At 39.2% G+C, this 24,674-nt stretch overlaps 1 protein-coding gene across 1 annotated transcript in view; it reads left to right on the top strand.

Annotated features, from left to right (window-relative positions):
* LOC104838485 (N-acetylated-alpha-linked acidic dipeptidase 2-like) overlaps positions 1 to 23,758 on the top strand; it is a 35,192-nt gene extending 11,434 nt beyond the window's left edge. The window contains exons 9-19 of the mRNA XM_010578244.1: positions 528 to 613; positions 1,210 to 1,329; positions 1,774 to 1,856; positions 4,672 to 4,735; positions 7,414 to 7,481; positions 13,141 to 13,232; positions 14,671 to 14,761; positions 15,421 to 15,685; positions 20,816 to 20,897; positions 21,797 to 21,889; positions 23,569 to 23,758. Coding sequence (XP_010576546.1) covers positions 528 to 613; positions 1,210 to 1,329; positions 1,774 to 1,856; positions 4,672 to 4,735; positions 7,414 to 7,481; positions 13,141 to 13,232; positions 14,671 to 14,761; positions 15,421 to 15,685; positions 20,816 to 20,897; positions 21,797 to 21,889; positions 23,569 to 23,758 — 1,234 coding nt within the window. The remainder of the gene's footprint in view (positions 1 to 527; positions 614 to 1,209; positions 1,330 to 1,773; positions 1,857 to 4,671; positions 4,736 to 7,413; positions 7,482 to 13,140; positions 13,233 to 14,670; positions 14,762 to 15,420; positions 15,686 to 20,815; positions 20,898 to 21,796; positions 21,890 to 23,568) is intronic.
* Positions 23,759 to 24,674: the final 916 nt, after the last annotated feature.

The raw sequence follows: 24,674 nt of genomic DNA, 5'->3' as shown, positions 1-24,674 counted from the left end.
GGATGGAGGATTGACAAATCTTGATCACTTAGATCTGCTGTCCTAAACAGAGATTTCAGTTTATTCCTGGATGAATATTTCTAATGACCTTCTCTCCAAGTTCTATCTTATTACATGGAATTGTGCTAGAAACCTGAAGTGTGTTCTTTATAAAAATAAGTATATCCACAGTTATCATTTTGGTCAAAATGTAAATGTATTTTTAATTACTGTATATGCTTCTCAGTTTACTCCTCTAATACACAATTATCCAATTGATTCCCATAAATAACAATTCAATAAATTCTGTAAATGTTTGAAAGTTTATAGATTGGCCCACTTCATAGGGTTGTTTCTAAGGCACCTTTCTGTCAGCAGGTTAACCTGAAATAAAAAATGGGACACTGATACAACATGACAGGTTAGACCAGTGCTGAACACACAAAACAGAACAGAAGCACAAACTTTCTGGCTTACAAGTTATTAACATTGACTTTTTATTGCCTTCTCAGTCAGAAATCATTACTCCATGCTGCTTTTCATTTCAGAAAAGTCAGAATGCATGTTCATACAAACAATAAAATAACACGAATTTACAACGTCATTGGCATCCTCAGAGGAGCTGTGGAACCAGGTGAGCATCAGGTGCTTGATGATTTTAATTCCTTCTTTATTTTGTGTTTGGTGAAATTGTTCTCAGGTTGCAAGAAACTTCAAGTTTTTTAGGTAGCCAGATAATATGGAATCTGAGAAACCCTTAATAGTTGTCCTGTCCCTCCCATCACACTGTTTTTCATTGGCTTTCCCAAGAATACATTTGAATGGGAATGCTAGAATGATAGATGTCAGAGAATTTTTTTATAACGCCTGTCATTTTCCAGTAGGTTCCCCCTTACATCATTCATACATTTTGCCTTTGCAAAAATTAACACAATGCAAAGTACAGAAAACTAGTGATGATTTGGGACCTCGACATACTATTGTTGATAGTAGCAGGTCATATATATGAAAGACTTTTAAGTGGAAAAATATGTATAAAATATTTCTTGTCTTCATATATATTCTTCAGTAGAGTAAGTGAATGATTGCAGATTACCTTAAAAAACAAATTTGTAGCATTGGTATTAAACCTCATATTTTGTTTGACACAAGTAGGTATGCAATCAAAGGAAATACAGGTAACCTAAATGCATTTTTAATTAAGGATTGATATTGTGTGTTTGTTTCCAGACAGATATATTATTTTAGGAGGTCATAGAGACTCTTGGGTATTTGGTGGTATCGATCCAACTACAGGTGCGGCTGTTCTGCAAGAGATTGTACGGAGTTTTGGTAAAATGAAGATGGAAGGTAACTTACTTATTATAGACATAAAATGATGGATATGGTGATGATATATAACAGCAGCTTTGAGGAACTGTGTTGAATGTTCCCATAAGTAGTTTTGTTGATTTAACTTTTCACCTCTACAGAAAGTTGTATTTTTCATTATGAAAGATGCAAATTCATTGAAGAGATGCATATGTAGCATTGCATCTTAGCTGGCTGAATTTATTCCCTCACGTCTCTCATCAGTGTAATAGTACCCTCTTAGCTGTGTGGAATGAAATTACTGCATTAGGAAGAAATGCCTCTGCAATAATATGTTCCTCTAAGGAGTTTAGAGAGGATTTTTTTTTACTGCTATATCAATTAAGTGCTATTTTGTTAAAGTGATTTAAATTAACTGTGGTGATCTTTCACTAGACTTTTTAACTTTCAGTTGAATTTTCAAGTTTAACTATGTGATTGCAGGTTGGAGACCTAAGCGAACTATTATTTTTGCTAGCTGGGATGCAGAAGAATTTGGATTATTGGGTTCCACAGAATGGGCTGAGGTAAATAAAAAATAGTGTAAAGAAAGCAAAACTTGAAAGTCTGTTGCAGGCAGCTGCAGTACCCAGTGGCATCTATACCTAGATGCAGTCAATATCTTCAAGGTAAAGCTGGAGCACAACAGGCTCCTTCAGGTGCTGTGAGGCCCTCATATATTTATAAAAATTACCTACCTAACTTCTTACAACATAAGTGCACTAACTCTTCTAAGATTTAAAAATCTACTTTGATTCAAAGCTAATGTCCCTCAGTGGTCTCTATGTGGAAATCTATCCCTTCGTTTAACAGAATGATAGCATTTTATGTAACCTAAATTGGTTTATTTTCTAATTTTCTATTTGAGAAATTCCTTAGTTTCTCTAAACTAAGGTCCAGGTCATGTAAACACAGCATGTTCATTATTTGTGTCACACCTTTAGTCATACCTCAAGGCTATGAAATAAAGCACAGGACATAAAACTGAGGCACAAAAACTGACCACATGTACCTGTGATCCATAAGCACACCAAGCCCTTTGTGTGGAAATTAATCCTCTTGGGCAAATGAAAGGGTAGGTAATCTATGAGTGAATAGTTCCAAATTCCTGTGAAACTTCTAGTATTGTAGAGTCTCAGAGGCAGGACAATCAATTAATTCTGTAGTAGGTTCCCTGACTATATTCCTGCCTGATAGGAAGATGTTGGAAAATTCAGGAGTGAGGTTCTGAATGTTCTTCTCTTCCTTTCCCTGTTGGGCATGTTCAGTTCTTAACCCTGTAAGTGGATTTGTTCAGCCCCGGTAAGAAATATAGGTCTTGCAATAGTTTTCATTGCTTTGTCTGTAAAATCCAAATTAGAAATAGAGCAGGCAGAAAATTGTCTGATGAAACACATTTCTGCTGAACTGTATCAATTTATTAGTACTGAATGGTTTAACAGAAATGTGTTGTCTTGTTCTTCTGTTAGAATTTTATTTACAAGGTTATATTTAGATATGTGGATAGAGCTTTCCAAATCTGTAAAATAAAATATTTTAATCTTTTTATTTGAGTTTATTGGCATGTAAACCACAAAATTACTTAGCAAAATGGCACGTCAGAGGAGGGAACAAACCAGAAATATGCTCCCAAACACCAAAGGGATTCCATCATTCTTCTGTTAACAAAGCTGAGATTTCTGTTCCTTTGGATTTGCACTAATTCTTTCTCCCATAAACTGTTTGGCTTCCAGCTGCAATAGACTCTCTGCATCTTACTGTTGGTTTATGGGACATTAGGTGAAGAAAGCATCATTTAAATTATCTTTAAAATCATTTACTGAGAGATTTTAAAGAGTTGACATTTAAGTTTCATCCCACCTGAACTCCACTGGTAACAAAAGTATACAGTATATAAAACTCTATTTGTGATTTCTTTGTCTATGTATCTGTGCACATATTTAGATGCTATCAAGAAGAAACAATTGTTTTAACTATGAGGAATATGAAACAATGACACTTAAAAGATCAATTTCTCTTGAGCAAGTCATGAATAAATTAGGAGTTCTTTTTATGTTTGATTTGTTCACATGTTGCTACTGCTGTTCTGTAAAGTTTTTTGTTTAATAATTTAATATTTAGTAATTTATCATCCATTATTTCATGAAACGGCAGCTCTACTAGGTTAGAAAGCCATGAGCACAATTCATATTTGAACCTCAATGTTTTTATATTATTCTTTTCTTGCTTCATCTTGGTGGTGTACATTCCTACTCTTTGACACCTAAATTAGATTCAGTTTCTCTAGAGACATTCCTCACAGCTTACATTCACGTTTTCTGCAGCTGCCAGATCTGTCATGTAGTAAATCTTGAGGAAAATTAACCCATGATATTCACTGTCTTCTGTGTAAGAAAAAGACTGTGCAACTGTGGCAACATCCTTTTGTTACATAGACAATCTCCATTGCTCATAAATGAAGGAATTTCTTTATGTTGCAAATATGCTTTTGCATATATGCAAGGCCTCATGTATGCATATACAGGCTTGCTCCTTCCCTTCATATTCTTTTGCAGAATCTCCTCCACTGTTTGTTTTAAAGATACTAATTTTGTTATGAAGTTATCAATTACCAATTCAATTTTTAGTTCACATGACTTACAAATGATTAGTTGGGTTATAAAATGAATGAATCAAGTAACAATTACTAACCTAATTTGACTATCTATCACAAACCCAAGACTTAGTAAAATACCACTTACTGATCAGAATATCAATTTCAAACATAATTACCAGTTTGCAAAAAATTAAACAAGTGTGTGTATATATTTAGCATGAAAGCAATGCTTGGTTGACTCAAAGCAGTCAGTCAAATTAATTTTAACAGGAAATGTCAGTGCTTTGACTTATCCCTTTTTGAAATGGAAGTGTAGAAATGACAGCAACATGAATAACTAAGGATGAAAATTGTGGAGGAATTCTGACTGACCTCACAGTCACGTGTTGCATGTTCAAAAAGCACTACAAGTGCAGAGTTAAAACACACGTATAACCTTCATTTACCCTGTTACAATGGTGTTCAGTACTTTTCCCGTTCCATCTTGCTCCTGTGTGGTGCAGCAGGCAGCACCTACATTTTGTGGATGTTTTCCACAATAAATTAAGTCCCAGAAAGCAGGAGTGCTTTTCATGTGCCCAGATTATTGACCCTTCCTCAAACATTAATATAATTAGTTACTTATCTACTATGCTACTTATCCTGACTGGGTTCTTAAAGGTAATGCTGTAAAAAATAGTGCACTTAACATGCTCTTGACTAAATGACACTAATTGAAAGTGATAATTACACTTTTACAATCCCAGGAAAATGCCAGAGTCCTCCAGGAACGGGCAGTTGCTTACATCAACACAGATTCTTCTATAGAAGGTGTGTCTTTTATTTTTAAACTCACTTTACTTCACAGATGTCAATTTTAATATTTCAGTGTGTATTATTTATTGCATCCAGAGCTGGCAAACATAAGATAGATAATGTGATGTTCAAAGTAAGGGTGGCAAATGCAGAATTAAGTGGAGAGAGAGAAAAATTTAAATTCTCATGTTGCTTTCTTGTTGCAAATAGTGCCATCCATGAGCTGCAGCCCACGTGCCTGGAGTCCAGAAAGTCTCCTCTGGAGGAGTTTAGTATTCTGTGCTAATGAACTGAGCAGGCTGAATGTGAAACTCTCTCTTAACTGCATTAGCTTTAATTTACAATTACACTTTTAATTTATAACAGACTTCTCCTTGTTCTGCCTGCGGCTCCATCTCCTTTCCCTGTGGAATTATAATATTTTAGGACACTAATTTATTACAATCTTAAGATAATTTGTGTCGAGGCCTTAGGCTTACATTTTGTGGGGCTGGGACCCATTTTGGTGCTTTGGGCCAGTGTGGTCACCTTTGTTCATTGATATGAACGGGGAGAATATGCAGGGAGTTACATACGTATTATGGCAAGGCTCTTCTAGAAAAACAAGCGCTGAAGAGTGTTTCACAAAAAAACTGATCCACCATTATCCAATTTACTATGCCCTTCAGATTATGAGAAGAGTCTGTCATACAGGAATGCTGCTTAGAAACTGGGCGTTGAATTTTGGGCCCAATACTATGACCTAAATCACAAAAATCCTTCTTAAATTATACTGAACTTTATTACAGAAGGATTTCATTTACTGTTGTCTGTGCTGAAATAAAGGTCAGTAGAGTCCTGTGAAGCTGTCCTGCATCATAACCTCAGTTATTTAGGGCATTGCTCTTCCCATGTTAAACCCAACTTATTTGGGCTTACTGTGTGTGAATAAAATGGATATCAACAGGCATATTTAAGAACTCTTTTTATTCCTGTCAGCTGAAAATGTTGTCTGTCACAAAAGGATTGGAAAGAGAGAAAAGCCAAACCCAGTTTCTAAATGCTCAGTTGGAGTTGGGGTATAGGGAGGGTTAGAGCTGTTCCTTCAATTATGCAGCCTACATGCTGTGTAAAAAGTAGAGCAGAATTTCACGCCTAGAAGATCTCACGAATGAAATAATAGCTTTACAACTGCTTCATATTCTCAGCATGGATTGTAACACATATTTTTTTAGTTGGTTTGCAGCCAACATGCTGCTGCCTTAACAATTTTCTTCTAAATCTTGATTATTCAAACATGTCTCTTGCTTTATGCATTAAAGAAAAATGTGAAAGCAAAACCACTGGAAAAGAAATATGTAATAAGGAAAAGAACACCATATTCAGTGTACTGTTTTAAGTATCTTGGACATCTTTCACCTGACTGAGCATTAAAATCCCCTGTAGAGCCATAGCATCCAGGTACTCTGCCAATTATTTTGTTTATCATCATATACTCTCCACAGCGCTTCTTATGCCACGTTTTGGACAGCAAATTATTTCTATTCGTTGTCCTTTAGCAATGAAAAGAAGAATAGTGGGTCATCCTTTTGAGCATTTTTGTGACTTTAATTTGCAGTTCTCAAATATAAGACTCTCCTTGGAAACATCATTAACATTATCTAGTGGGTTTTTCCATCATCATGGGGTTTTCTGTAATTGTCAGTCTAGTCCTCTTGTTAGTACACATTGTGCAAAGGATGACCCAAAGGTCTAAAGCCATATCAAAACCTAATAGCTGTGTTATCTGTCAGCTCATGTTTTATTATGTCCCAGCCTTCTCATCCCCCTTCCCCTCTTTGTTGTTGTCGTCTGTATTTGAGGGCAGAGGTGTTTGCCCAGCTGCTGTCCGGTGGCTGTAGTCTATAGAGAAGACTGCTTTACATTCCTACCTGCCTCAAAAGCAGTGATAGTTTCTTTTGGATGGGGCTCTTGCTGCTGTAACTGACAACTTCGGTATGAGATACTTACCTAGCTCAATGTAGCCATCAGGTAAGGTGGAAATCTCATGGGCGTAAGGCGTAGAAGCCACAGTGTGGTGGTAAAAGGGGAAGTTTAGGAGACAGTAGGTCAAAACATTACTCTGCATCTTTGTTGCCTCCTATTTGTATAAGACTTCTGAAATATAAAATGCCAAATGTCTTGCAAGTCTCTTACTCAGAAGATGGCCTGTCTTTCAGATAGTCTGCAAAAACATTGAAAAAGTACTTTTTATGATAAGAGAAGAAGCTACATTGAACAATTTCTTAAAACATCTTGCAGGGAATATGTCTTTCCTCCTGCACAGTTCCTGCATGCACTAACTTTATTTTTAACATCCTACAAAAAGTAGGATGTTACCATTGCCTTCTGTTTAACACAAGCTTCAGGAGCGTATGAGTGACAAGGGCTTGTAACTAATGAGGGATAGTTAGGCCTATTTTAGAACTATGGGAAGGCTTAACTACATTACTGCGTATGTACTATAACCAATGCATCATTGTCATGTAGTAGCAGCAGCTTATACAGTGTGACCAGATATTCTATTTCTGTACATATTCTGAGGCAAGATCTAAATTCTTGCCTTGGGGTCAAGAAGTTTGTCTAAGAAAGGACTGCAGGGCTTAATCCATTAAGAAGATGATGCCACTGGTACGTGAAGTGAAAATTTCCATGTCTTTTTGTTTCATTTTCAGGTAACTACACGTTAAGAGTTGACTGCACCCCTCTTCTCTACAAACTGGTGTATAATCTGACAAAAGAGGTACAGAATCAGAGTGTCTACTGCTTGTGACTTTCTAAGAATGTAAAACTGCAAGTTTATTGGATAAAATTGGATTATTGAATAATATTGGATTTATCTTATTGCTGTGCTGGGAAAATCTTGATCCCACCAAAATCAACAGCAAAATATCCCATCAGTGGTACACAGTCCAGGCTCATAGTTCCTTAGTATTTTTAGAAAGGTTGAAATGTGTCACTGACATAAGTGGAATGTTACTTGCAATATATAGTAAAGATAATAACAATAAAAACAAGATAATAAAACACTTGAGCAAGAACAATTCTCTAAAGTGATAAGCATTCAAGGAAATAAATTGCATTTTATATTTCCGTATCATGTGCAAAAGAGAATCTATTCATTTTCACATCGGCTACCTACCATTTTCTCTCTGTCTGTTCCTGCTGAATCTCCTTCATATCTCACTGAGCCCCTGAAATACTGTGATAAATATTGAAGGATTGAGTGGGTTTTGTAACAGGCCAGATGTATGGATTTGCATGATTACAAGTGGTCTAATCATATCTCCTTTGCTTTCATCTCTCAGGATGAATTATCATAAGGCTGAAAGATTGTGATCCATTAAAGCATGAAACTTCATTGGCCGTATGAAGAGTTAACCAGATTAGGCACCTAGCATGAGCCATTGTCACTATCCTCAGATCTGGATTCATCTCAATTAACAAAAGACATCTCTGTCTGACTTAAGCAATGTAGGCTCCCTTTAAAGGCAATTGGTAGAAATAGGTACCTTTAGGATGAGATTCATTTGACCAAATGTGGTTGTCTACTCTTGTACAGACAGAACTCACAAACTATTCCCCAACCCGATATTAAGAGGGCCCAGGTGACTTGGTCCAGTCTAAAAACTTGCACTGTAATGGCACTTGGTAGGATGACTCCAGCTACTAGTCTCCCATTCCACTAGATGCATTCATCCTGAGTTATTTTCAAATGCAGTACACTTTTTTTTAACACTGGAAATGCCATGGTTTGAATGTGGGGTGGTTTATCTCTGCTATTCCCATGTTTTTTGTTTCTTTTCTACATTTTATTTTCTTATCAACTTTTTCTATCTTTCTCTTTCTTCCTTGTGGGGGAAGAAGCTATGCTTGTTCAAACATTAGCTGTGACACTTCACACACTGAAGGGCACTCTGGTTTGCGTATAAAAATTTCCATGTCCCTAGTGCTGCAAGACTCTGGATAAAATAATTTACTTTCTGTCTGCAGCAAGCCACTTACCCAGGGATACATTTTTCTGCAAAAGATAAACAAAGTAAAAAAAATGCTCTGGGCTAAAAATAGTACCTCACTCCTGATCTTAAGTCAACTATTCAACTGTTGCTGGGTTTGAGTAGAAAACTTCCATTAAAGTACCTTACAAAGTACTTGAGTCTGGCTGTTTTGAAAATTTTCCTATTCAGTGTTATTTAAGCTTTTAACAGTAGAAGCATAATGTCAACAATAGAAAATCTGATGACTACTCCATAATTCCATGCTGTCTCCCTGCTAAAAAGCTCCTAGAAGTACATTATATTCATCCATATTCTTCATAGCTCCATTTATAAAGGGGATTATTTTATGGTAGAGAGTTGTTAGTGAAAAGTCTGACTATTCCTTGAGCTCCTTAAAGCCACTGTTGGAACATCGTAGATTTATTTCTTTTCTTGGTAGCTCGTTATAGACAAAACCCACAACTACTTTTTATTTTCTATTGTTCCACAGAGCAGGATTCTGCAACAACGTTCTGTCTCTCTGCTGTTCTCTGCTTTCTGTACACAGTCAAAGAGCATTTTCCCCAGTTTTATCATTTTGTCTCTGTCCAAAAAATCTAATCTGAAATCCTTTTTTTCTTTTTACTCATTTTTTTTTCCTCTGTCTCGCTAAATAAATTTGAGATGCTCCTTGCCATATTTGTCTAGAGGAGTGTTTTCCTGTTTTTTTGCTGTTAAACCTGGGACGGCCTCTCATCCCTGGCAGTGTTCAAGGCCAGGTTGGATGGGGCTTAGAGTAACCTGGTCTAGTGGAAGGTGTCCCTGCCCATGGCAGGGGGGTTGGAACCAGGTGATCTTTAAGGTCCCTTCCAACCCAAACCATTCTATGATTCTGTTCTATGATTCTATGATCTTTTTGAAAAACAAAATCATGGTTCAGTTTTTACAGTGATTCAACGCTGTAGTTTTCATTTCTGAACCATCTTTCAACCCCCAGTGTTGAAGGGCCACCAGTGACCTCCAGTGATCCATAAATCACAGGCTGTGAAACCTTCCTCTAGAACACTTACACTCTTTTGAACTTTTCTGTAAGATCATTCATAGAGATTGTTGGAATTTTCCCAAGGAAAAAGATGTTTTGATGGACTCCTGGAGAGAAGTTAGGGATACCAAAGGGTGTTTGCTGAAGGACCACTTCTAGCTAGGACACCATTTTTGTTGGCATAGAAACATGTATATAGATGACTGATGGATCGTGTAGAAATGTGGCACATCTTTTACTTGGCTCACTGCTTCTAGTATCACAGAATGAAATTCACTTAAGGGTTGAAATATCTTTATTCCTGAGGTCTCTAAAAATTCCAGTGAATTGGGTTAGGAAAAGAGGGAGACAAACTAAAGCAACAGCTAGAACAGGGAAGCTCTGTTTTGCAGAGGGATCTGCTTAATTTTCTTTTTTTTTTTTTTTTTAATTCTCTTCACTTGCGTTTAGGTAGCCTCTTATAAAGATAAACAAAGACTACCTTTGCTAATCAGTTGTGTCTTTTCCACTAATCTGAAAAAAAACCCTAATTTCTGTAAGGGCTAGAAGGTTAAGGCAGAGTGATTATAGTCTTTGTTTTGCTATTTCAACTGCAATGCATTTAGATTTGGATGACATTGGGAAGCTAAATGTACACATCAAAGCCTCAACCCATTAAGTCTTTGCATACGCTGGTTGTTAGTTCCTTGAACAGGAATAGTGAGAAGTCCTGTGCACCTCAGGATTGTCACAACCCAGACTGGACAGACTAGGGAGTCGTGTTTAATTCGAAATTCCCTCAGGCTAAATTTAGGTGAAATGACACCAAATGATCAGTTAAAGATTTTATTTATGACAGAAGCAAACTGAACTGGGGAGGCGTGGTAGTAGGTGGCAGAGTTTCTCACAACAGGAATTGGCATAAGACTACTTCTGTAAACAGTGTAACCATATACATCAATTCAGGGAATAAGGAGATCCCTCCCGTTGAGTCACGAGGTTCAGAGCAGACCCCCTTGCTTTCCAGACTCCTCCTCAGAGAAGGGCCCAGGGGCGGCTGGATCCACTCTTAGTCTCAGACTTGGTCAACGGTTTATATCTTGAAAAGGATGAGGTGTAGAGATTGTGGAAAAGAAAAAGGAAAGCGAGAAGAAGACAGAGAGAGAGAAAGGAAGAGAGAAAGATTTCACCGGTCCTGGGTCCAGTGTTGGTTCAGTCAGCCAAGGGGTCCAGTTCCAGTGGGCTTGCACACCTGGGGCTTCAGTTTGTGTCCTTTTATCATCGTTGCCCCTCCTTCGGGCGGGCACCCAAACTCGTCAGGTTAATGAGCAGTTTGTGAGCCTTTGGGTTTGGGGGTCGTTTGTGGTATAACTTCTCCTTCCCTGCAGACGTGGCCATGGCTTGATCTTTGTATCAGAACAGCTTATCAGAACAGGGAGCTGCGCACCCTCCAGCACGCCCTCCCCCTCCTGTTGCTGGTGTCTGAGCTGGTGGGCTTTTCACCTTGGTTCCTTGCTGTGCAGGGTTTGTCTTTAAGCAGAACTTGCCCCACCACAATGTTTGAGACATTAACTCTTTCAGTCTCTTACAAGGAGTCCTAGTTAATTCTTGGAAACAGCATAAATGGGACCAAAATGTTCCCTATGCTTTGCATTAGGCTTTTGCGTGGGATTGAATTTCATTCAGGAAGCCCAGTAAGTGAGAGAACATTAGGGCAAGTGATTATGCATGTCCAAAATAAATCTGTTTCTGTTCATATTAAAGAGTCCAACATGCAACTATCCAACATTGCAAGATGTCTTTGCTCTTGTTTTTTAGTGAGCCACTTCTCACCAAAAAAATGTAGCATACACATGAAGTGTCATCTTTCAAGGAGTTCTGCATTTAAGTGTGGTCCTCAGCATAGAGATGGAACATTGAGCTGTTGACAGTCTTTTTTGGCCCTGCTCTACTGCTAGGCTTTAGACAATTGATCACCACCAGCCAGCATCTGCAATAGTTGAACTCCAATTCCCCTGTTCTGATCATCACTTCTTACTTTGTATTTATACTTAAAGAACTCTGCATCTTCCCTTGAGGTAGCAGTAAGTTTATGCCGATTCTAGATTTGGAACTAAGCCAGACCAAATAGTATGTTTTATTAGGCTCTCGTGTTGTATTAAAAAAAACTGGCCAATGGTTTTTACATGACCAGAGCTGTCAGAATAACATCTCTGCCAGAGCATGGAGTACTTTTACTACCATGTGTCGGAGTTCAGCTTGCACTTATTAATGTGCCATTTTCAATTTAGCCCTAGAACTTGACTAAAGTGCCCTGAAAATGACAGCAGCCAAACAGTTACTTCACAAAGTTGTTATTTTTCTGCTAGCTGGTGATGTACTCTCAGAGGTCAGAACTCTCTGGATTTTCAATTTGGAGTCTGTATATTTTTCAATGCAGGATTTAAGTCTCAACAACACCGTGGGACCATGCATCTAGCCATGAACATTTATGCTTTGTATTTTTGGGGGACAAAAAAAAATAATCCCAATCCTCTGCACTTCATAACCAATCTTACATTTAAAGGACCATGTCTACTAAAGATTGTTTAAGTGTAGATGGAGACCAGGGCCAGAGTCTTGATTTATTTTTACCTCTGCCACAGATTTTCTAAGAGCTTTGATCAACTAATTTTATACTCTTTCAAAGTTTCCTGGCTGTATGATGGCTGTACTACTACTTACCTTTTCTATCCTGGTTTCATAGCTTTTCAATTTTTTTAAGGTAGTGGAACCTACATTTGTACATACAGTGTCTTGCACAATGGTTCTCCAGTCTTGGTTGAGTCCCCTTGGCACTGCTGTAATATAATTGATGACTGGTTTTGACCCTCCCTTCTAGCACAATTCTTTTCTACCCTTCCTATAGAAAAAGCAGTCAAATTTCAGGCTCAGCCTGTTGAAAGAAAATTGCTGCTGTGCGGAGCAAACCTCCACAGGGTTAGGGCCGTCATCTCCCCTTGCCTGCTGAAAGGAAAGCAGCTGGGGCATCCTGGCTGCTGGAGGAGCTCCATAGTGTTACCTATGCTGTTGGGTGTGTACATACACAGTGCTATAAGGTGGTAAGAAGTCCTAGAAATGCCCACGATCCACTTCCCCCAGAAGTGGATGAGCTCCATGTAGTGTCCTTGAGCTTTTAACCTGCTCTCACCACTGTCTCTGGTTGGTTCCAACTACCTGTGAGATGCTTTTCATGGTTGGGATCCATAAATGTATGTGACAAATGTAAGTAGTGTATGTGTACTTCCCTGCATGCAGCAATGCCATTGATTAAGAATGATGCAGATGATAGCTGTAAAGGTCTCCTTTGATAATGAATTGAGTTAGAGGTACTTCCAGTGAGATTATAATATTTTCCTCTCCAGATTTTAAGCCCTGATGAGAGTTATGAAAATAAGTCTCTTTATGAGAGTTGGCTTGAGAAAGATCCTGCAACTGAAAATAATAGCTATCCCCGGTAAGTTGTTAATCTGTTTTTTCTTTTCCAATATTTTCATCATATCATAGCATGGCTACTCTCCAGAATTTTTCAAGATGTGCTATTGATGACAGCAATACAAAACCTTTTAGTACAAGGTGACTCTCTAGCAATATCTTTTAAAGCAATATAAAATAAAATTTTATGACTTTTTTTTAATGATGGTGACATCTATGCCTGCTGTAAAATGAAACCTCACGCATTTTAAAGGCCTTTTATTAGTAGAAAAGCAATTTGGAAAGCAATCAAAAAAGAGTAGGGTGGGGAAAGAGTGCAAAATATAGTTTAGTCACCCTACTAGACGAGGTAATATCAAAATTGTTAGGATAAGCAAATGCTCAGTTGAAAGAAACTGCCTAGAGTGGTAATCAAAAAGCTTTCATGATACTTATTCTTTGTTTATACAATGGATGTAAATGTAATACATTACAAATCTATATCTGAGTGTATTAAAACTTCATATTTGAAGGTATTAAAACTCCAAAACGCTGTTTGAGCTTGTGACTCGTAGGGCTAAATCATATTCACAATGTGGCATTACTCATGTAAGATAAATAGAACTGTCCCTTTGTGCAATTTGACCAATACGTTCTGCATGTATTACCCTGTCTTTCAGGCCCAGGTAAGATGCATTTCTAGATTCATTAGACTCACTGAAATGTTTTCCTTTTGAAAAAGCTACCAGATCTGATCTTTCTCAGTTGATACAAAGAGTTCCTTGCAGAATTTTATACTAACAGAAGAAATTTAGCTGGAACAGAAGAAACTTTTTTCTTTTTTAGCCAAGAAACAACAATTATTCACCAGGCTAGACATATAGACCTAAAACTTAATATAAAAATTAAATATATCTTTGAAAATACTTAGAATATTACATCTGTCTTTATTAGAATTTTCTTTTCCTCTGTCTTGCCACACCTACCCAGCAGATGGCAATATTTACTTGTAAGTAACAACACTAATCGTGTCCTGCAGTGGAAATTATTTATCAGTCTGTGATTCTACTGTGGAATATGCTAAGTATATAAACACATCTGTCTTTACATATATTGCTGCCCAATTCATATTAGTTTGGAAATAGATGATCAATGTTTTAAGATTGCAGAGATGTATCTGATACAATTTTATGGGTCTCGTGCATAGCGTGCACATTCTTTTTAAATGTAGTCAGTGTCACAATCAGCATTGCTACCTTTAAAAGATCTTCCTCGAAATATTGGATACTGAATTAGTGTGGTGGAATAAAATTGGTTAATTAAGCTTGCCACTTAGCTTGTTTCTGATCTTACTAGTGTCCCTGATGTGCCCTCCAGAAGAACTGACCTCCATTTCTTTGAAAAAATCTGCATTTTGCATTAATTACTACCATACTATACAGTAAGTGGTCTCACTAAGATGTTCTCTTTTCTACATGTAGAATAAACAAACTGGGATCAGGCAGTGATTTTGAAGCTTACTTTCAGCGACTGGGAATTGCATCAGGCAGAGTCCGTTATACCAAGAACAGGGTAAGTCTTCCAGATTGCTTGAAGAAGTTTGGTAGTGCTGAGCAGTCATCTTTTAAAAGCATTTATACATGATTAATAAAAAAGCTTCAAAGAATCTTTGACTCATTTGTGTATCAGTGCCATTTCATAGTTCAGCAAGAAACCTAAATGGTTGGAGAATACAACATGTTACAGTGATGTGTATATTCTATAGGCTTTCAACTTCACAGAAAGGTATTTATAGAATCTGACTGGAGGTGTATATTTCATTCCACCATACTATTAGTAGGTCCCTTAATATACAAATTTTCCTTGATTCTGTTCAGAAATAACTACACAAGATAAAAAGGGGCAACGATCAGGGACTTCTGCTATCCAGAACCCCAAAGTGTTTTCACTTTTAGTCAAGGCAATCTGTGTACAATAGAACTGAAGGCAGGTCTGCATAGACAAAGAAGGAAGCCTGCTCACTTAATCTTGTGCAACAGTCCATCGATTCAGGTTATTTTGGTTTCTTAAAATGAACACACAAAAATGGAAAGATAGTACATTGTGTTTCGTAGCAAATAGCTTTTTTGATTTGGAAACTGTGCAAAACATCATAGTCATTAAGTGATCAATACATCCCTTAACTGCAGTTAGAATACAGGGCACTGACAAATTTGCTTGCTCTTTTTCAGAAAGCAGACAAATTCAGCAATTATCCTGTTTATCACACTGTGTATGAGACCTTTGAGTTAGTGGAAAAATTTTATGACCCCACCTTCAAGAAACAGCTAACAATTGCACAGTTACGAGGCAAACTGGTTTATGAACTGGCAGATTCCCAGGTCATTCCATTCGACTGTAGAGATTATGGAGAAGCCTTAAAAGGATATAGCAATAGAATTTATAAATTGGCCAAGAAACATGAAGAACAGCTGAAACGTTACAAAGTATCATTTGGTGAGTAACAGCCACAAGACTATTTCTTAAGTGCATTAATTAGAATCATGCAGGGACACATTACATCTGTTATAGCACTGAAAATGAATTCCTTACTTTCCTCTTTCAATTCTGCCATCATAATAAAGAGCCTCTATTTTTTTTTTCTAAACATAAGACAGGTTTAACACATTAATGTCTAGATGAGAGGGTTATAACAATTTTCATGCATATTATTAATTATGGGAATATTACAGTGCTCATGGACAGTCAGGGACCTCAAATGCAGAACAAAGAGATATATCAGCCTGCTTCTCACTTTCTTGCTTAAAAAAGAAGACAAGTTAAATGTTTATGGCAACTGTCTGGAACTTGAGAGATACAGGTGCCCATTCCTCCTCAGCCAAAGACCTCATCTGACCCTGGGAAACTTGCTTACCACCTGTCCAAGTGCCTGGCTACCACTTTTAGGCCACAGAAGCACTTCTCTAACTTTTCTGCATAAATATATCCATTTGCTGAGCACTTGAACACATTGCAGTGAAGCATATAAAACAGGTCTGAAGCAGCAGAGTGCTCTGGATCCCAGGCTAGGATAACTTCCACAGTAATTTTCTTTCTCTCCTTGTCTCTCTCTTATTTTTTTTCTTCTTGCCTCATTTACCCCTTGTGTTTCTGCACCAAGGAGGATTTTAAGTCAGTCCTAATTCACTTGCTATCTGATGGGCCCATGGTTTAGAGACATAAACTAGCTTTTTGGGGATGCAGTACTCTTTTGGGTTGTGTGAAACATTGAAAAGACACCTCTTTTTTTTGTAAAAAGGCCACTCGAGACAGCAGAAGCCTTGTGTGATGGATCTGAGATTTTGCATAAAACAAGGATTTATATCAATATGTTGTTGTGTTTACTGCATCATGTCTTGTAAGGAAACATCAAATCTGGAGTTTGTTTTTGCAGTAGTAGAACATCTACCAAAATTTCTGTTAAGTCATTTATCTTCATAAAATCATAGACTCATAGAATGGTTTGGGTTGGAAGGGATCTTAAAGACCATCTAGTTCCAACCCCCCTGCCATGGGCAGGGACACCTTCCACTAGACCAGGTTGCTCAAAGCCCCATCCAACCTGGCCTTGAACACTGCCAGGGATGGGGCAGCCACAACCTCTCTGGGCAACCTGTTCCAGTGCCTCACCACCCTCACAGTGAAGAACTTCGTCCTTGCATCTAATCTAAATCTACCCTCTTTCAGTTTAAAGCCATTACCCCTCATCCTATCCCTACATACCCTTGTAAAGAGTCCCTCTCCGGCTTTCCTGCAGGCCCCCTTTAAGTACTGGAAGGCTGCTATAAGGTCTCCCCGGAGCCTTCTCTTCTCCAGGCTGAACAACCCCAACTCTCTCAGCCTGTCTTCATAGCAGAGGTGTTCCAGCCCTCTGATCATCTTTGTGGCCCTCCTCTGGACTCGTTCCTACAGGTCCATGTCCTTCCTATGTTGGAGGCCCCAGAACTGGATGCAGTACTGCAGGTGGGGTCTCACGAGAACGGAGTAGAGGGGGAGAATCACCTCCCTCAACCTGCTGGCCATGCTTCTTTTGATGCAGCCCAGGATATGGTTGGCTTTCTGGGCTGCAAGTGCACATTGCCGGGTCATGTTGAGCTTCTTGTCAACCAACACCCCCAAGTCCTTCTCCTCAGGGCTGCTCTCAATCCACTCATCACCCAGCCTGTAGCTGTGCTTGGGATTGCCCCAACCCATGTGCAGGACCTTGCATTTGGCCTTGTTGTTGAACTTCATGAGGTTCACCCAGGCCCACCTCTCAAGCCTGTCAAGGTCCTTCTGGATGGCATCCCTTCCCTTCAGCGTGTCGACCGCACCACAGAGCTTGGTGTCGTCAGCAAACTTGCTGAGGGTGCACTCTCCATCAACAAAAGTGTTGAACAGCGCCAGTCCCAAAACTGACCCCTGAGGAACGCCACTCATCACTGCTCTCCACTTGGACATCAAGCTGTTGACCGCAATTCTTTGAGTGCAACCATCCTTATTCACTGAGTGGTCCATCCATCAAATCCATGTCTCTCCAATTTAGAGACAAGGATGTCATGTGGGACAGTGTCAAATGCTTTGCAGAAGTCCAGGTAGATGACGTCAGTTGCTCTTCCCTTATCCACCAACACTGTAACCCCGTCATAGAAGGCCACCAAATTTGTAAGGCACGATTTGCCCTTAGTGAAGCCATGCTGGTTGTCACCAATCATCTCTTTATTTTCCTATGCCCTAGCATAGTTTCCAGGAGGATCTGCTCCATGACCTTGCTGGGCACAGAGGTGAGACTGACTGGCCTGTAGTTCCCTGGATCTTCTTTTTTTCCCTTTGCAAAAATGGGGGTTATGTTTCCCCTTTTCCAGTCAGTGGGAACTTCACTGGACTGCCAGGACTTCTCAAACATGATGGATAGTGGCTTTGCCACTTCATCCACCAGTTCCCTCAGAACCTGTGGATGCATTTCATCAGGTCCCATGGACTTGTGCACCTTCAGGTTCCTTAGATGGTCTCAAACCTGATCTTCTCCTATAGTGGGTGGTTCTTCATTCTCCCAGTCCCTGCCTTTGCCTTCTGGGACTTGGGCAGCGTGGCTGGAGCACTTGCTGGTGAAGACGGAGGCAAAAATGTCACTGAGTACCTCAAGCCTTCTCCATGTCCCAGGTAACCAGGTCTCCCATTTACTTCCAGAGAGGGCCCACAATTTTGCTAGTCTTCCTTTTATCACCGACGTACCTATAGAAGCTTTTCTTGTTGCCCTTGACATCCCTGGCCAGAGTTAATTCTGTCAGGGCTTTAGCTTTCCTAACCTGATCCCTGGCTGCTCGGACAATTTCTGTATTCCTCCCAGGCTACCTGTCCTTCCTTCCACCCTCTGCAGGGTGGAAACAATTTTCATTGTTTGAGTTTCTTTCTCATTTCAGATTAGAAGTTGCCCAAACTACCTTCTGACCAATGCACCTATTTTTGTGCCTAGATTCTAGAAGCAATCTTTTTTTAAGCTTTTTTTCCCCAAAATATCACTTAACCCTCTCCTTAATAACTTTATAGATGTTTCCTTTTGACCAGTTTTTACAAGGCGTGTTTTTCAGTCTTTTCATTATTTTCATGGCTCTTCTGTGATGCCTGATCAGTTTTAAATTATTTCTTGAATAAAACCATAATGTTTAGTTTTTGTTTATACTATTGCACCAGAGTACATTAAAGTATATAAGCAATTTTTACAATACTGTGAAAATTAAAATTAATTTCACTCAGTATTTTCATAGAATTGCCTATTGACAACACTGAATGTCAGAAAATTGTTAATTAAGCCTGAATAAATGATGTAATTGTCCTTCAAAATAATAGATTAAGGTTTTTATGTGCCTTTGGATTCACATTTCTGCTGTTCCTCTGCAACAATGAAGGCTGGAAACCTTTTTTTCATAAAAGATGTATTTGTAGTCATACACTATCAGGATCTAAGGTTCACAGGGAAAGAAAAAAAAATGTTGCGATATTTTCTAAAATAACTGACATGGGTAACACTGAATAGCTAGTGAACATGAGCACAAATTCTCTTACATATTTTCAGATGATCTTTCCTTTTTGCTCTTAAATCCCCTCCTACTGCTTCTGCAATATAATCTGTTGCCACGATATAGCCCTGAGGGCAGCAGGGTAGAACTCCATCCTCTGGCAAACTTGTACCTATTGCTAGGGTTGTGGACAAGTCTAAATTCTCACCCTCACAAGGTGCCATAGGTCTGTCTATACTGCAGTCTGTAAACAGCTTGCGTACATGTAATCTGTACCTCTAATTATGTAAACTAACCAAAAATATTAATACAAGAACAAACAAGTGTAGGCTGGTGATGAATAAATAAGTTTGCTAGAAATAGAAGAGCAAACGAGACTGCAGAACAGCTTTCAATAGGAGTTCTGGGAACAGAAAGCCGATCACACTGAATAGAGTGATAAATCTATCTACCAAAGGCCTATCACACTAAAATAGTGTGATAAATTTATAAACAGTGAAGGGCCATAGTTGCCGATGGAGGACTGGATTTAGATGACCTAATCTTATGCCCCATATTCCTGAACGATCAAAGAGAGGATACTCTGGTTTATCTAAAGTTTTCTGTGACTTGTGGGCAAAATGTACAAGTTACAAACCTTCCTTCTTTGTAATGGAGTTGAGTTTTGGTAAGGCCAGAAGTTCTTCTCCTCATAACATCCACCTGTTACTTAATTCTACAAAAATTAGCTGTATAAATTGATATGTTTCCCAGGCCTGTATTAAATCCACAGGAAAATCATCGCAGCTGATATTGTCATTAAAAGAAAGGCCTGCCTGCTTCTTTGGCTAAGTTATTCCACATGGCTTGGACGTACTGCCAGGGACAGAGGAGGAGAAAGCAACTGACTTACCCGCCAGCCTGCCTGCACATACTCAGGCATAACAAAAAAAATCCTGGGGTGTGAGTAGCAGCACTGTGGGACGGCACGCAGGGTCACGGCACAGACACCTCCTGTGCTGCAGCTCTGGTGCAGGTGTGGAGCAAGCACGGGGCTTGGCTACTTTAACCTACTTTGTCTGTCACTGTGTTCCATGACAGCTGTGTCTTTTATGCCTCACCTAATACTATCCAATCTACATATCACACTCTTCTGTTATGGTATGAATAGGACATAATGTTCCAAGAGAGAAATCCTGCTGTCCTTCCACAGCCTGCTGGAAGAGCTGCTATTTTTATGTCAGTCAGGCTTTTTACACCAAAATGCTGCAGTGCATCCCTTTGTTAAAAAGGAAACTGCAGAGTTCTCCATTTGCAATACCAGCCTGTCTTTTCCTTGCCAGGCAGAGGGAAGATGTATACTCGTGAAAGCTTTATCAAGCATTCTGCTTTATTGTTGGCCTCGTTGCACAAGGTCTTTGTTTATGACTGCTAGTAGTGCAGCTCTTTCAAGTCTGCACTAGGGAAACTAATGAATTATGGAAAGACAACACAATTAATGCAATTATATCAGCAAAACAAATGTAGTTTTTCTCCCACTGGGCAACTGAGAGGTATATTGGGCTCAGTAGATACTCTGAAGTTGTTCACAAAGTCCTTCACTTTCTAGATCCTCTTTTTTCTGCTGTGGTGAACTTCTCAAAGGCTGCTGCTGAATTTCACAGAAGACTTGAACAAGTTGACAAGAAAGAGTAAGTCTGGAAAAAAAATATATTTTTAATATATATATGTATATCTGCCTTAGGTACCCAGGGTGGCAGTTCTTTCTTTCCAGTGACTACGCAAGGAGTCTCTCCAAGTAGTGTAGAATAGAGCCCTTGAACTCTGAGACAGGAAATATATGCTAAGATTAATTCTGCTTTCTGTGATGAATAGTATCAGCTTGTCATTAAAATTATTGTAATACATGGAAAGGCAGGTAGCAAAGTTAAAATTGGACCAAGCTCTGTATTTAGACCCTGCACTTGAGCATTGTAGGTGATGCCAGAAGGTGCTTTCAGCACACCTCAAGGAGACCAGATAATGCTTCAGAGTATCTAAGATATCTGTGTGATGCTTGCAAACCTGAGGGCCCTTTGGGACTCCTGTGCCCTCTGAGTGCAGTGGCTGGAGGCCAGGTGCTCCTAGACACCTAGTATGGTACCAGATAGCTGTGTTTAGGCAACTGAATCCCATCCTTACTATGTTACTGTATAGATTAGAGCCGGAATTTGGACACTTGGCTTATGGGTGGACACCAAAATCTGGCTATCTTCATCTTGAACTAAATCTTGGCCTTCCTCTCCCCTTGTTAAGTGAGATCTTTCCAGTGCCATTTAATACCAAGCAAGTATCTGACACTCTCAGGAAGTCTCCCATTTTATTTTGCATAGTGTGGAATCTTGTAGTTGAGTTTTCTAACACAGAAATCCTAATGCATTAATATAGCATGTATTTAATATCTCCTTTTGCAAAACCTCATCTTTTTGCAAACTGTAGACCATCTTTGCCGTCTTTTTTTTCTGTCCAAAGAAGAGGAAAACTGTTCAAATGAAACTGGGAAGTCATGTTTCCTCATTGTGTGAAATGTCTCTGTCTCCATTTTCTGCAGTCCAGTTGCAGTGCGAATCATGAATGATCAGCTGATGTTTATAGAAAGAGCTTTCATTGATCCTCTTGGCTTACCAGGAAGGAAGTTTTACAGGTGAGGTTACAAGTTTCTTGATCAGCTGTCTAAGGCACTGAATTTTGCAGGTGAAGCCCACCCTAACTGACTGGTCAGTTGAACTGCTGTATAGGCCTCATATAGGAATTACTGCTCAACAGATCGTTTTAGGTGCAACCCAGTGAGTAGCAGAATTTGTTTATAACCCCTGAGGAGACCTCCTTGGCTGCACCAGTCTTGTGATGCCTAATTCCTCTTCTTGGGTCTGGCACTCTGTTTTTATTAGCCATCATACCCTGTGACTTTTACCTGCCGGTGTGCAGTACCACTTCTCTTACCACTTGCTCTTTTAAACCCGTACAAAGTGAGGATTGAGTGGAGAATCAACTGTATTGGAAAGAAAGGAGAAACAAGGGTAGAGTAAGGGAGAGAAGAGGATGAGAACAGATGTGTAGTGAGGGTCCGGTGAAGAGAGACGTCCAGAAGGGACAGCTTGGAGAGAGTGACCTTTGAGCACAGGACAGATGAGCTGTGCTGCAGAGTCCCATCTGTCCCAACTTTGGCTGCTTCTATAGATGCTCCTATTAGCTTAAATCATTAACTAGTTATTCCTGAAGTTTTCTCTCTACAAGCACATGGGCCTAGAGAAAGACAATGTTCAGTGCACCACAATACCCTTTATAGAAACCCAATGCATTTATTAGTAACACTTGACAAAAAGCTAGCTTCCAGTGTCAGGTGTGACTATGTCACTTTACTCTCAGCATCCGCTTTTTCCTAATGACTGGATATATCTGACTCACTGATTGATGGCTTTCACACCAAGCCAGAAGTCCCTCAGGCAGGTAGGATTGAGAATCACACGTCCCTCCTCCTAGGATAAACTGTTGTTCACACTTTTGGAAGAATGAAATGGTTGTTTTCTACAATTCTTCTTGTTGGGTGTTAGGTATCATTTAGACCTGTCTGGATTTTGAAATTTTTTTTTTTTTTTTACTTGCCTGCATTTATAAATGTAGCTTTATTGTTTATTTTGATTAGGGAGGACTCTTTCACATGCTACAAATGTGCTTTGATACTTCATATGAACAAAATCAATTTAAAAGCAGATCTGTAACTATTCATTTTTAAAAAAAAAACCCAAACCACCAACAAATAAAATTGATACTTTTGCACAGTTCTGTTCCAATATGATCACTTTTTCTCTGAAGAATTCATGCTTTTCTCAAGAAGTCTCCCATAGATTTGTTTCCCTCTTTTTACATTCCTTTCCCAGATCCGCTGACCATCATTCAGCTGCTTAGTTATTTTTGAAGTTTCTGTTCCACTTCTCATTGTACACCCATAACTAATTTTATTCCCCGTTCCAGACTGCCATATTAATTCAGCAGGTTTGTTGAGCTCTCATTTTCAAAAAAATTTAACATTGTTTTGTTCCTAGTTAGACAAACGTGCCATCTCTTCCCAAGACGAAGGCTACGTGTCCTAAATCTGTGCCCTTTCCCACAGATTTTGCCCTGGGGGTTGCTTCCTCTTGTGCTTTTAAAGACAGGTCCAGCTAAGTTTCCTGTGTATTTAGTAAGTTCTGGTCTTCATGGGATTCATAGCTGCTTTATGTAGCACACATACAGTTCCTTAAAATGAACACCACCGTGCCACCCCCTATTAATGGTTACTTTTATTTAGTATACCTACATTTTTTTCTTCTGTCCCCACAGACACGTCATCTTTGCTCCAAGCAGTCACAACAAGTATGCTGGAGAGTCCTTCCCGGGGATCTACGATGCCATGTTTGATATCGAAAGCAAAACTGATCAACACAAAGCCTGGGAAGAGGTGAAGAGGCAGATTTCCATTGCAGCCTTCACTGTGCAGGCAGCAGCAGGGACACTGAAAGAAGTAGCATAGGATGGCGGCTTCGAAAACCTTGGTCAAACAGCCAAGTCTGAAACGTAGTGTAGTCAGGCTACTACAGTGACCCAGTCTCTCCTGACTGCTCACCGTATCTGAGTTTGCAACCTTCTGAATGCATGCAAGTGTACTGGTAGGGTGAGGGGGAGCTCTGTGTATCAAAGAACTCCTGAGCTAGAAATTAATTCTTCTCTGATGCTGACAAAACTGTAGCTTTAAGAACAGCCCTAGATGGAAGCAAATTTGAGGGTGGCGAGAAAGAAAAATCAGTTCCCTGAAAGATCTGCCAATTTTGAGGACCTGTTATTTTGGATGTACAATTACAAAACCAGTTATTTGCTAAGCTACCTGTAAAGCTTGTCCGTAGCAGTGATCAACAGCACACATTGCAAGAGAAAAAAATATAACACTCCTCAGCATGTGCATTTTTCTTGTTCTGATAGTTACTTTTATAATACAAAACACCAAACGCATCTCTGTATTTTAGAATCTATTCTGCAGGACTGGCAGAATCCTCATTATACTGATTTGCTTTCTTTTCCTGAAAATATAATATACTCACCCTCCTGCCAATTGCCAAAGCAGCACTAGCCATTCTTGATAATCAGAGAAAACAGCTGCTTATATGCAGAAATCCAAAAGCATTTTCTTGGGGAGCGAGTGTCCATCCCTCTGAAAGTCACTGTGCACCTCCCTCCTTTACCTGCACTTTGGAAAACAAAGATTTGGGGGAATAACTAAAAGCTGAACTCCCTGCTCGTTTTGGTACTTTCACTAGTCCCAAACCCATGGCAGCTTTTGTTCCTGTTTTTTTCCCAGGAGATGTCTTTCATGCAGATGTCTTCTTCCAGTTGAGGGAGCTGGAGGACATTGTTACTGTTGGCATGGGGCTCGAGGTTACTCTGTCTTCATG

This window comes from Haliaeetus leucocephalus, unplaced genomic scaffold, assembly GCF_000737465.1.
Source record: "Haliaeetus leucocephalus isolate CR32 unplaced genomic scaffold, Haliaeetus_leucocephalus-4.0 Scaffold616, whole genome shotgun sequence".
In the NCBI taxonomy this organism is placed as follows: Eukaryota; Metazoa; Chordata; class Aves; order Accipitriformes; family Accipitridae; genus Haliaeetus; species Haliaeetus leucocephalus.
The sequence above is the reverse complement of the archived record's forward strand: the minus strand, read 5'-3'. Positions and strand labels throughout refer to the sequence as shown.